At 44.2% G+C, this 13527-nt stretch overlaps 1 protein-coding gene across 1 annotated transcript in view; it reads left to right on the top strand.

Moving 5' to 3' along the window:
- The window catches only part of LOC106584619 (protein inscuteable homolog), a 100909-nt gene that overhangs the window by 73291 nt on the left and 14091 nt on the right, over nt 1-13527 (top strand). Inside the window, exons 8-10 of the mRNA XM_014170100.2 lie at nt 11703-11874; nt 12098-12276; nt 12603-12669. Coding sequence (XP_014025575.1) covers nt 11703-11874; nt 12098-12276; nt 12603-12669 — 418 coding nt within the window. The remainder of the gene's footprint in view (nt 1-11702; nt 11875-12097; nt 12277-12602; nt 12670-13527) is intronic.

Here is a 13527-nt window from a genome sequence, read left to right as displayed (position 1 = left end):
ATTATGCCAGCCCAGGTGCAATTTAGATTTTGGCCACTAGATGGCAGCAGTGTATGTGCAAAGTTTTAGACTCCAAGGAATCATTGCATTGTGTTCAAAATGTTGTGTCAAGACTGCCCAAATGTGCCTAATTTGTTTATTACAGTTTTTTCCAACTGCTTACACATGTTTTCAAAACTGTCTCTCCTTTTTTCAAAACTCTACACACAATTCCCTAAACTGCACACACAAAATGCAAAATGCCTCACATCTCCTTCAAAATGTAACACTGCATTCAAAATGCCATAAACACATGTCAGAATGAAGCATTTGCATCAAATGGCAAACATTGCTTTCATAATAGTACATTTTTGGATATACCGTGTAAACACTGTTGTTCTAAATCTAAAGCTCTTTGGGCTTTCATAGGCTTATATCTACATTTCAATATAATGTTCTGCAGTGAAAGTAATCTGCTGAGAGGGGTAACAAGTACACTGTAAACACCAATGCAATGTAGAAACAGAAAATATTTATTAGGCCAAACATTACTGTTGTATACAGTAGCATGCAACAAAACCATAAACATATGTAAACCAAAAGCATATTCTTTAGAATACAGTAAAGAACACAATTGTGTGTGTGGGGTCCCGGGGGGGTGCTAAGCTACGCTTCATCTCTTCTCCGGGCTGGGTCTGGCCACAATACTTCGTCCACATCCCAAGATACGTTTTCTCTTGCCAAACATCGAGGGAAGTATCTCCTAGCATGGCGTATCCAACCTTGGACAGAGGCAACCTCTATGTCCCCACATGCGTCCTCCATTGCCTGGAGAAGCGGCATGCGGGCATAGGGTTGGCGATCATACACTTTCCAGCGCCAGGCTGAGAAGAATTCCTCTATGGGATTTAGAAAAGGTGAATATGGGGGTAGGTACAAAACTACAAATTGTGGATGGATGGCAAACCAGTTTTGGACCAGAACAGCCCGGTGAAAACGAACATTTTCCCATAAAACCACAAATCTAGCAGGCTCCTGATCTGGATCAGGGACAAGCATTGTGTAAATTGCATCCAGAAAAGTGAGCATATGGCCGGTGTTGTACGGACCCAGTGTGGCATTGTGATGGAGGACCCCGTTTTGAGTGATGGCAGCACACATAGTTATATTACCCCCACGCTGTCCAGGAACATTGGTAATTGCCCTCTGTCCTATTGTGTGTGTGACCTGGTGAATAAGTGTAGCATTTTGATTGGTTGTGTTTGGAAAAGGAAAGCAAGTCACTTCCTGTTAGATTTTTGTGTTTTAGGTAGAGTGTAGTGTTTTGAAAAAAGTGTTTTATGCAATTGACAACTGAGTCAAAGGCTGAGAAATAGCTTATGGTTTTGGATATTTGGTGTGAAGTTTTGCACTTTGAGTGAGAGGTTTCAGAAATCGTGTGACATGAAAAGATTTTGTGTGTAAGCAGTTGGAAAAAACTGTAATAGCTTTTCATGTTCAAAACTGTGCACTTTTCTCAAACAATAGCATGGTATTCTTTCACTGTAATAGCTACTCTAAATTGTACAGTGCAGTTAGATTAACAATAATTTAAGCTTTCTGCCAATTTCAGATATATCTATGTCATGGGAAATGTTCTTGTTATTTAATCGCATCAACTGTCCCGCAGAAGAAGTTAACACCATCCAGATTAGATTTCTATTTGCCATATGTTTTTCAACTGTGCTGTGATGCACCACAACATTTCTGAACCTTTCTATTCTCATAGTTTCTACAGATTGTAAATTAAAGATAAAATGTTTTGCTAAATGTATTATTATATTATTGATCGATTGATTATGCCTTTTCAAGTCACCCAGTATTGCTATCTGCAGTGTTAGCTCCAAGTAAATGTTGCAATTCTTCAACCATTGCTGGACATGTGACTAAAAACGAGCTACAGTGGGGGGGAAAAAGTATTTGATCCTCTGCTGATTTTGTACGTTTGCCCACTGACAAAGAAAGGATCCGTCTATAATTTTAATGGTAGGTTTATTTGAACAGTGAGAGAAAAAAATATCCTGAAAAACGCATGTCAAAAATGCTATAAATTGATTTGCATTTTAATGAGGGAAATAAGTATTTGACCCCCTCTCAATCAGAAAGATTTCTGGCTCCCAGGTGTCTTTTATACAGGTAACAAGCTGAGATTAGGAGCACACTCTTAAAGGGAGTGCTCCTAACCGCAGCTTGTTACCTGTAAAAAAGACACCTGTCCACAGAAGCAATCAATCAATCAGATTCCAAACTCTCCACCATGGCCAAGACCAAAGAGCTCTCCAAGGATGTCAGGGACAAGATTGTAGACCTACACAAGGCTGGAATGGGCTACAAGACCATCGCCAAGCAGCTTGGTGAGAAGGTGACAACATTTGGTGCGATTATTCGCAAATGAAAGAAACACAAAAGAACTGTCAATATCCCTTGGCCTGGGGCTCCATGCAAGATCTCACCTCGTGGAGTTGCAATGATCATGAGAACGGTGAGGAATCAGCCCAGAACTATACGGGAGGATCTTGTCAATGATCTCAGGGCAGCTGGGACCATAGTCACCAAGAAAACAATTGGTAACACACTATGCCGTGAAGGACTGAAATCCTGCAGCGCACGCAAGTTCCCCCTGCTCAAGAATACATATACATTCCCGTCTGAAGTTTGCCATTGAACATCTGAATGACTCAGAGGACAACTGGTGAAAGTGTTGTGGTCAGATGAGACCAAAATGGAGCTCTTTGGCATCAACTCAACTCGCCGTGTTTGGAGGAGGAGGAATGCTGCCTATGACCCCAAGAACACCATCTCCACCGTCAAACATGGAGGTGGAAACATTATGCTTTGGCGGTGTTTTTCTGCTAAGTGGACAGGACAACTTCACCGCATCAAAGGGACGATGGACGGGGCCATGTGCCCTCAAATCTTGGGTGAGAACCTCCTTCCCTCAGTCAGGGCATTGAAAATGGGTCATGGTTGGGTATTCCAGCATGACAATGACCCAAAACACACGGCCAAGGCAACAAAGGAGTGGCTCAAGAAGAAGCACATTGAGGTCCTGGAGTGGCCTAGCCAGTCTCCAGACCTTAATCCCATAGAAAATCTGTGGAGGGAGCTGAAGGTTCGAGTTGCCAAATGTCAGCCTCGAAACCTTAATGACTTGGAGAAGATCTGCAAAGAGGAGTGGGACAAAATCCCTCCTGAGATGTGTGCAAACCTGGTGGCCAACTACAAGAAACGTCTGACCTCTGTGATTGCCAACAAGGGTTTTGCCACCAAGTACTAAGTCATGTTTTGCGGAGGGGTCAAATACTTATTTCCCTCATTAAAATGCAAATCATTTTATAACATTTTTGACATGCGTTTTTCAGGATTTTTTGGTTGTTATTCTGTCTCTCACTGTTCAAATAAACCTACCATTAAAATTATAGACTGATCATTTCTTCGTAATTGGGCAAATGTACAAAATCAGCAGGGGATCAAATACTTTTCCCCCCCACTGTACATATAGACAGTACCAAAATAAATGATCTAATCACCTCGTAGGTTGTATCCACATATATATAACATTCTATTGGTTGCAAGAATTTTGAATAATCATTTACATAGAAAAATTTAAAGTTTTGAATCCGGTGTTGTTTTGCGTGTCAATTCGTAAACCATGTGCCATGGAATCGGTACATCGAAGATCTCTACCCAATTATTTTGCAATCTATATGGCACAGCTGTCAAATTTTTTTGTCCTTAAATGAAACTGGTATATATTTTTATTTATCACAATTTTCCTTAATAAGGGTGATTTGTCCACAAATAGAAAAGCATTTTATTTTCCATGGTCACACGATCTTCTCTCTTTTTGCTAACTTTCTATAAAATTGTATTGGAGTGAGAATTTCTTTCTTTCGGGATATATATACCGATAGTCTTGTGCTTCAGTAATAAAGTCTTGTGCTTCAGTAAGCCTATATAAACAGAGACTTGTGCTTCAGTAGACCTATATGAACAGAGTCTTGTTCTTCAGTAGGCCTATATAAACAGTCTTGTTCTTCAGTAGGCCTACATAAACAGAGTATTGTGTTTCAGTAGGCCTATAGAAACAGTCTTGTTCTTCAGTAGACCTATATGAACAGTCTTGTGCTTCAGTAGGCCGATATAAACAGTATTGTGCTTCAGTAGGATTATATAAACAGTCTTGTGCTGCAGTAGGACGATATAATCAGAGTATTGTGCTTCAGTAGACCTACATAAACAGAGTTGTTCTACAGTAGGGGGATATAAACAAAGTATTGTGCTTCAGCAGACCTATAGAGACAGTCTTGTGATTCAGTAGGCCTAATATAAATAGTATTGTGCTTCAGTAGGGGGATGTAAACAGAGTATTGTGTTTCAGTAGGCCTATATAAACAAAGTCTTGTTCTTCAGAAGTCCTATAGAAACAGTCTTGCGCTTCAGAAGGACTATTTAAATAGTCTTGTGCTTCAGTAGGGGGATATAAACAGAGTATTGTGTTTCAGTAGGCCTATATAAACAAAGTCTTGTGCTTCAGTAAGACAATTTAAACAGAGTATTGTGCTTCAGTAGGCCTATTTAAATAGTCTTGTGCTTCAGTAGGGGGATATAAACAGAGTATTGTGTTTCAGTAGGCACATATAAAAAGAGTCTTGTGCTTCAATAGGCCTATTTAAGCAGAGTCTTGTGCTTCAGAAGTTCTATAGAAACAGAGTCTTGTGCTTCAGTAGGGGGATATAAACAGAGTCTTGTGTTTCAGTAGTCCTATATAAACAGAGACTTGTGCTTCAGTAGACCGATATAAACAGAGTATTGTGCTTCAGTAGGACTATATAAACAGAGTTTTGTGTTTCAGTAGACCTATATAAACGGAGTATTGTGCTTCAGTAGACCTATAGAAACAGTCTTGTTCTTCAATAGACCTATATGAACAGAGTCTTGTGCTGCAGTAGGACGATATAAACAGAGTTGTTCTTCAGTAGGGGGATATAAACAGAGTATTGTGCTTCAGCAGGCCTATAGAGACAGAGTCTTGTGATTCAGTAGGCCTATATAAACAAAGTATTGTGCTTCAGTAGGAGTGTATTAACAGTTGTGCTTCAGTAGACCTATATAAACAGAGTCCTATGTTTCCGTAGACCTATATAAACAGTCTTGTGTTTCAGTAGGCCTATATAAACAGTCTTGTGCTTCAGTAGGACAATTTAAACAGAGTATTGTCCTTCAGTAGGCCTATATAAAAAGAGTCTTGTCCTTCAGTAGACCTATTTCAACAGAGTGTTGTACTTCACTAGGCCTACATAAACAGAGTATTGTGCTTCAGTAGGGGGATATAAACAGAGTATTGTGTTTCAGTAGGCCTATATAAACAAAGTCTTGTTCTTCAGTAGGACGATTTAAACAGAGTATTGTGCTTCAGTAGTCCTATATAAAAAGAGTCTTGTGCTTCAGAAGTCCTATAGAAACAGAGTATTGTGTTTCAGTAGGCCTATTTAAACAGAGTCTTGTGCTTTAGTAGGCCTACATAAACAGAGACTTGTTCTTCAGTAGGGGGATATAAACAGAGTATTATGCTTCAGTAGGACTATAGAAACAGAGTCTTGTGTTTCAGTAGGCCTATTTAAACATAGTCTTGTGTTTCAGTAGGCCTATTTAAACAGAGTCGTGTGCTTCAGTATGTCGATTTTAAACAGTCTTGTTCTTCAGTAGGGGGATATAAACAGATTATTGTGCTTCAGTAGGACTATATAAACAGAGGTTTGTGTTTCAGGAGACCTATATGAACAGAGTCTTGTGCTTCAGTAGACCTATTTCAACAGTCTTGTGCTTCAGTAGGCCTATATAAACAGAGTATTGTGCTTCAGTAGGATGATCTAAACAGAGTATTGTGCTTCAGTAGGATGATATAAACAGTCTTGTGCTTCAGTACGGGAAAATACAGAGATTATTGTGTTTCAGTAGGCATATAAATTCAAGTCTTGTTCTTCAGTTAGGGGATATAAACAGAGTATTGTGCTTCAGTAGACCTATACAAACAGAGTCTTGTGCTTCAGAAGACCTATATAAACAGAGTATTGTTCTTCAGTAGGACGATATAAACAGTCTTGTCCTTCAGAAGTGTAACACCCTGGCCATAGAGAGGGTTTTTTTGTTATTTATTTTGGTTAGGCCAGGGTGTTACATTGGGTGGGTGTTCTATGTTTTGTTTCTATGTGTTTGTATTTCTTTGTTTTGGGCTGTGTGTGTGGCTCCCAAATCAGGCACAGCTGTAGTTCGTTGCTGTTGATTGGGAGTCACACATAAGTGCATGTTTTTCCGTTGGGGTTTGTGGGTAATTGTTTCTGTTCAGTGTGTTAGCTGTCAGTACTGTTTAGCTGTTGGTTGTTTCTTGTTTTGTAGTTATATAGTGTTCTTTCTGAATTAAATTATGAACACTAACTCCGCTGCACCTTGGTCTTCTTCCGACGACAGACGTTACAGAATTACCCAACAACTGACCAAGCAGCGGAGGAAGGAGAAGTGACAGGAGTACAGCTTGATGGACTCGTGGACATGGGAACAAATCCTGGACGGAGAGGGACCATGGACTCAGGCTGGGGATTATCGCCTCCCGCAGTGGGAGATTGAAGCGGCGAGAGCGGAGAGGCGATACTATGAGGAGAGAGAGTGCAACGAGCACGAGAGGCAGCCCCAATAATTTTTTTGGGGGGGGCACACGGGACAGTCGGCGGAGCTGAGGTCGGAACCAGAGCCAGTCGGGCTGACATTGGAGGAGAGCGAGGGGTACGAGGCAGAGACTGTGACGGAGTTAATGGGGAAATTAAAGGAGAGAGAGATGAGAGAGCTGCTAGTGTGGTGCATAAGGCACGGCATTCGCCCTACGGAGCGTGTCGTGGAAATGATGTCACCTGAGGCAGCTCTCCATACTCGTCCTGAGGTGCATGCTGGTTGTCTGGTGAAGACTGTGCCAGCGCCCAGAAACAGGCCTCCTGCATGTCTTCCCAGCCCTACACGTCCTGTGCCTACGCCCAGAACCAGGCCTCCTGCATGTCTTCCCATCCTGGTCAAGCCCGTGCCTCCTCCACGGACCAGTCCTCCAGTGGGTCTCCCTATCCTGGTCAAGCCCGTGCCTCCTCTACGGACCAGTCCTCCAGTGGGTCTCCCTAACCTGGTCAAGCCCGTGCCTCCTCCTCGGACCAGTCCTCCAGTGGGTCTCCCCATCCTGGTTCGTCCTGTGCCTCCTCCAAGGACCAGTCCTCCGGTGGATCCCTCCACCCTGGTCTCTCCTGTGCCGCCTCCTCAGACCAGGCCTCCAGTGGGTCTCCCCAGCCTGGTGAGTCCAGGGCCTGCGCCCAGAGCCAGGCCTCCCTCATGTCTCCCCAGCCTGGTGAATCCTGAGCCGGATCTGCCAGGGTGCCCCGCCTGTCCGGATCTGCCAGGCTGCCCCGCCTGTTCGGATCAGCCAGAGTGGCCCGCCGTGCCGGCGCTGCCAGAGTGGCCCGCCTGTCCTCCGGCCCAGCCCGAGTGGCCCGCCTGTTTTCCGGCCCAGCCCGAGTGGCCCGCCTGTCCTCCGGCCCAGCCCGAGTGGCCCGCCTGTCCTCCGGCCCAGCCCGAGTGGCCCGCCTGTCCTCCGGCCCAGCCCGAGTGGCCCGCCTGTCCTCCGCAGCCCGAGTGGCCCGCCTGTCCTCCGGCCCAGCCCGAGTGGCCCATCTGCCCGGATCAGCCAGGGTCGTCCGCCAGCCGGGCGCAGCCAGCGCCGCCCGCCAGCCGGGCGCAACAAGGGTCGCCGGGTGAAGCCTGGGTCGCCCACCAGACCTTCGGCGCGGCCAGGTGCGCCACCAAAGAGGGCGACGCCAAGGGTGGGGCAGAGGCTACGTCCTGCACCTGAGCCGCCGCCGTAAGAGGGCCCAACCAGACCCTCCCCTTCAGTGTCAGGTTTTGCGGCCGGAGTCCGCACCTGGGGGGGGGGGTACTGTAACACCCTGGCCATAGAGAGGTTTTTTTTTGTTCTTTATTTTGGTTAGGCCAGGGTGTTACATTGGGTGGGCGTTCTATGTTTTGTTTCTATGTGTTTGTATTTCTTTGTTTTGGGCCGTGTGTGGCTCCCAAATCAGGCACAGCTGTAGTTCGTTGCTGTTGATTGGGAGTCACACATAAGTGCATGTTTTTCCGTTGGGGTTTGTGGGTAATTGTTTCTGTTCAGTGTGTTAGCTGTCAGTACTGTTTAGCTGTTGGTTGTTTCTTGTTTTGTAGTTATATAGTGTTCTTTCTGAATTAAATTATGAACACTAACTCCGCTGCACCTTGGTCTTCTTCCGACGACAGACGTTACAAGAAGTCCTATATAAACAGAATCTTGTTCTTCAGTAGGCCTATATAATCAGTCTTGTTCTTCAGTTGGGGAATATAAGCGGAGTATTGTGCTTCAGTAGGCCTATTTAAATAAAGTCTTGTCCTTCAGTAGGCAGATTTAAACAGTCTTGTTCTTCAGTAGGCCTATATGAACAGAATATTGAGCTTCAGAAGTCCTATAGAAACAGAGTCTTGTGCTTCAGTAGGCCTATATAAACAGAGTATTGTGCTTCAGTAGATCTATATAAACAGAGTCTTGTTCTTCAGTTGGGGGATATAAACAGAGTATTGTGCTTCAGTAGTCTATATAAACAAAGTGTTGTGCTTCAGTAGGCCTTTTTAAACAGAGTCTTGTGCTTCAGTAAGGGGATATTAACAGAGTATTGTTTTTCAGTAGGCATATATGTTCAAAGTATTGTTCTTCAGTAGGACGATATAAACAGAGTTTTGTGCTTCAGTAGACCTATATAAACCAAGTCTTTTGCATCAGTAGGCCGATTTTAAACCGGGTATTGTGCTTCAGTAGGCCTATTTAAAAAGAGTCTTCTGCTTCAGTATGTCCTATGTAAACAGAGTCTTGTGCTTCAGCAGGTCGATATATATACAGATTATTATGCTTCTGTAGGCCGATAGAAACAGAGTCTTGTGATTCAGTAGGCCTATAGAATCAGAATCTTTCTGTGTGTTTTTCTTTCTTCTTTTGAGAACAAACAAAAACCACAAAGCATCTCCACCCATGAAAGTCAAGTACAACCCCATTCATTGATTAATGACGCCACACCGGTGTCTGTGTCTGCTCAAAGAGCAGCTTGGAGAACGGAGTCAGTCAGGTGTAGATACGCCAGACAGCATAGCAATGACAATCGGCCCCAGATTAGATCCTCCAGGAAGGGGGAACTGTCCCGGAAGTGGATGCCACGAACTGAACATGAGCCATCGCTCAGCCGCGACAACCACACCTGTCACAGTTGTCGAGTGATGGAGGAAAGGGAATGATTCACTCCTTGTGTTTTATTGTGGCAGGTAGCCTAGTGGTTAGAGCGTTGGACTAGTAACCGAAAGGTTGCAAGATTAAATCCCCGAGCTGACAAGGTAAAAATCTGTCGTTCTGCCCCTGAACAAGGCAGTTAACCCACTGTTCCTAGGCAGTTAACCCACTGTTCCTAAAATAAGAATTTGTTCTTAACTGACTTGCCTAGTTAAATAAAGGTAAAAAAATGTAATAATAATAATTGGTTGGAAACTGCTTGTTCATTTCTGTTGGTGCATGTGGTTAAAACAGTAAGATCATGATGAAGTTGAACCTCCGTGGTCGTGTCTACTGCACTCTAAAAACCAAAGGCACATCGACAAAAAGTGTCCTATAGTACATGTGTCCTACAGTACATTATATTTGGGCTGCTTAACTTTGGTACAAAGTTATTATATAATATATACCCCTTTGAGAAGTTGGTAGACATTTGTTATTATTAATAGGCCACAAAACTTTTATAAGTCGAGCCAAGTAAGTGTCTTCTTCCACACGATTAGTAATACATTTTGGAAGACATTCGGTATAGCCCGGGGGCAAGATATGAATGAGAAGTTCATCTCAGTGCAGCATATTTCGGGGAGAGGGACGGGAGAGGTGGGCGGAAGAGGGGATTGTTCCGCTTCGATGGGCCGTGCCGGCACGCTGGTGAAGTATTAGGAGACAGAAATACGGAGTTGTCCTATCATCAAGCTCATAGTGATGTTCTACAGGAAATGTCTCTGACAGGTGTGTCTAGGATGGATACTTTGTATGAGCTCACGAAACAATTCTACTCACGCTGAAAGTTTTTTGTAGATATTTTCACAGAGAGACAAAAAAGCTAAAAGTGACAATTATTGCAATGTTTTTCTGTTTGGGTGCTCTGTATTTTAACACTGGTCGCTTCCATTATAGACTTGATGGTCAAATCCTTCAAAGGTAGAGTTATACAGGTTATCTGTTTTGAGGTAAAATGTTTTGCTAATATTAATAAAAGGTTTAGTTTTATTCCACAGTATATTTGAACACTAATACAATATTTGCCGGGTCGCCGGCACTACTGCTCAAAGATGCAAGGTCTCAAAGGTACTGTTATAGTAGTGGGAAGTGCACCAGAATTTTGTCTGTGCAACATTGACACCATGTGGATAAATATTTTATTTCCAAACCTGGATGAAAAGTTCACTGTATAGACACACGTATCACTCTACCCAACTTCCTTGGGTTCTCTCTCTCTCTTTCTCTCTCTCTTTCTCTCTTTCTCTCTCTCTTTCTCTCTCTCTCTCTCTCTCTCTCTCTCTCTCTCTCTCTCTCTCTCTCACTATGTGTGTATTTTACTTTGCCTACCCCCAAACAACCCCCCCCCCCCCTCCCCCCAACACATGCACATCAACCCACACCTCTCGACCATCTCAAACAATGTCCAATTAGAATTCAGATAAAAGCGGGAGGGGGGTGAACATCCACACTTTTTTTCCCATCGTGACGAATTATAAAATCGCCAAGCCCAGCGCTCTTTCTACCGTTATAAAATCAGATTTTATTGGAATACTCCTGTTTCACTTAACTATATTAGGAGACAAAGACATTGGGTCTGCACCAACGAGGTGACAATTTTGAGAGACACGTGAATCACATTCCCCCAAACCTGATGTGCACGTGTTGGGGAAATGGCAGGTGAGATCTGTGAGCCCTCAGCCCCAGAGGGAGATGGCCGTAACATTGGAGTGGTGTCGTTTAATCGTGATGGCTTTATGGGCAGAGCGGCCAAGTCTCAACCGGGTTGGCACCGGACACTTAACCAGGGTGGACCGCGGACACTTAACCAGGGATAACCTGGACACTTTACCAGGGTTGACCCCGAACACTTAACTATCTGTCTGGACCGCCTAAAAAAAGAGCCTACTATAGAAAGGCAGCTGTCAATCCAATGAGATGCTCGGGGCTTGTTACATCATATGTGGTTATACTGTACTTGGCCAGGTTCTTCTTCCTTTTTATGTTGGACTTCTTCAATGAATTCCAAATGGACCTGTGTGTGTGTGTGTGTGTGTGTAGCCTGGTGGAAAGGGAAAGGGGGATACCTAGCCAGTTGTACAACTGAATGCCTTCAACTGAAATGTGTCTTACGCATTTAATCCAACCCCTCTGAATCAGAGAGGTGCGGGGGTCTGCCTTAATCGACATCCACGTCTTCGGCGCCCGGGGAACAGTGGGTTAACTGCCTTGCGTGTTATCCTTATGTCTAGTATTAGATGATTCAACATAACAGAATGTGCTTGTCATTGTGTGCTATACATATGCGTCACCCTTCTTATAGGTGGATGGGATCCTGTGCTTGGCGGACATCCTGACCGATGAGAACAGAGCTGAGTCGGCGAGGGCAGAGGCAGCGGCAGTGGTGGCCCAGATCACCTCGCCCCACCACACCTCCACCCAGCACCTGGGCAGCTTCCTGGAGAGCATGGAGGACATTGTCACCGCTCTCATCAGTGAGTGTATGGCTGCTGTACTGAAGGGCTTTGATATGGCTAGATCAGTGTGTTCATTCTGAAACACTTTAAAGGAAAAACAAGACAACGGGCAGCTCCTTCACTTAGTTTTGGGATGGGGATGCAGAAATGTAACCACTCAAATTCAAAGGTGGAGCTATGAATGTAAGGTCCATGAGGTCAAGGTGATTTTTGAAGATTAATGTTTGTGTGTTTCCTCCAGAGTTGTGCGGGAGTGCCTCCTGTGGCGAGGTCTTCCTCCTGGCGTCTGCTGCCCTTGCCAACATCACATTCTTCGACAGCATGGCCTGTGAGATCCTCCTCCAGCTCAACGCCATCCACATCCTCCTCCAGGCATGCAAAGACCGCCAGAGAGTTGATACTCCCTACTCTAAAGACCAGGTAGAGGACACGCTGATCTATATGTAGATCATTGCTCCCACCAAGACCATGGTTTCAGTAGAGTGATTGGTTAAAATGCTGCGCTCGGGAGAGGGAGGGGACCTACCCTCTTACATATGTATGTAAACACCTTCATGCAAACACACCTGCCATATCTTCCTAATTTCCTAAGAGGGCATTCCATAAACCAGATTTACCATCATTCAAAGTACTGTAGAATTTGAGTAATTCATGCCCAGCACTGTCATATTTTACAAGGAGGCATGCTAAAATGTGTTGAGTGTTGTCAAATCTCTGGTATGCCCTGTTGACTGTGGTCCGTTTAGGTGGTTACCATCTTGGCAAACCTCTCTGTTTTGGAGCAGTCTGCACCTGAAGTCCTGCAAGAGAAAGGTACGCAAAAACCTGTTTTTACCAGTATTTGATGTATGTGAATGAGACTAACATCATGTTAAACATCTCCACAGATGTATTCGCTGGTCATCACAGAGACATTGATTAATATCAAAGGAGGGAGATGACAGAGAGATGACAATCAGAGATGCATTTTTTTATTGCAATTCTCTTATAATCCTCAAGATGACAACGTAAACCCACATTTCTGCCATGTTGCCTGCTTCCTCAACCCTCTTATTCTCTGTCCCCTGACTCTTCTTGTTGATGTTGTGTATTAAAGCCCCTGACTCCATGTTTGCTTTGTCTTTTTTCTCCTGTTTCTCTCATCCTCTGTTTGTCTGTGTGTTGTTGTCTACGTCCTCTGTCTGTGTGTTGTGTCTACATCCTCTGTCTGTCTGTGTGTTGTTGTCTACATCCTCTGTCTGTGTGTTGTGTCTACATCCTCTGTCTGTCTGTGTGTTGTGTCTACTTCCTCTGTCTGTGTGTTGTTGTCTACGTCCTCTGTCTGTCTGTGTGTTGTGTCTACGTCCTCTGTCTGTCTGTGTGTTGTGTGTCTATGTCCTCTGTCTGTGTGTTGTGTCTACGTCCTCTGTCTGTGTGATGTGTCTACATCCTCGGTCTGTCTGTGTGTTGTGTCTACATCCTCTGTCTGTCTGAATGATGTGTCTACATCCTCGTCTGTCTGTGTGTTGTGTTGTCTACATCCTCTGTCTGTCTGTCTGTGTGTTGTGTCTACTTCCTCTGTCTGTGTGTTGTGTCTACTTCCTCTGTCTGTGTGTTGTCTAAATCCTCTGTCTGTGTGTTGTCTACATCCTCTGTCTGTGTGTTGTTGTCTACGTCCTCTGTCTGTGTGTT

The sequence above is a fragment of the Salmo salar genome, chromosome ssa23 (assembly GCF_905237065.1).
Source record: "Salmo salar chromosome ssa23, Ssal_v3.1, whole genome shotgun sequence".
In the NCBI taxonomy this organism is placed as follows: Eukaryota; Metazoa; Chordata; class Actinopteri; order Salmoniformes; family Salmonidae; genus Salmo; species Salmo salar.
Note: the sequence above shows the minus strand (reverse complement) of the source record. Positions and strands in the feature narration are given on the sequence as shown.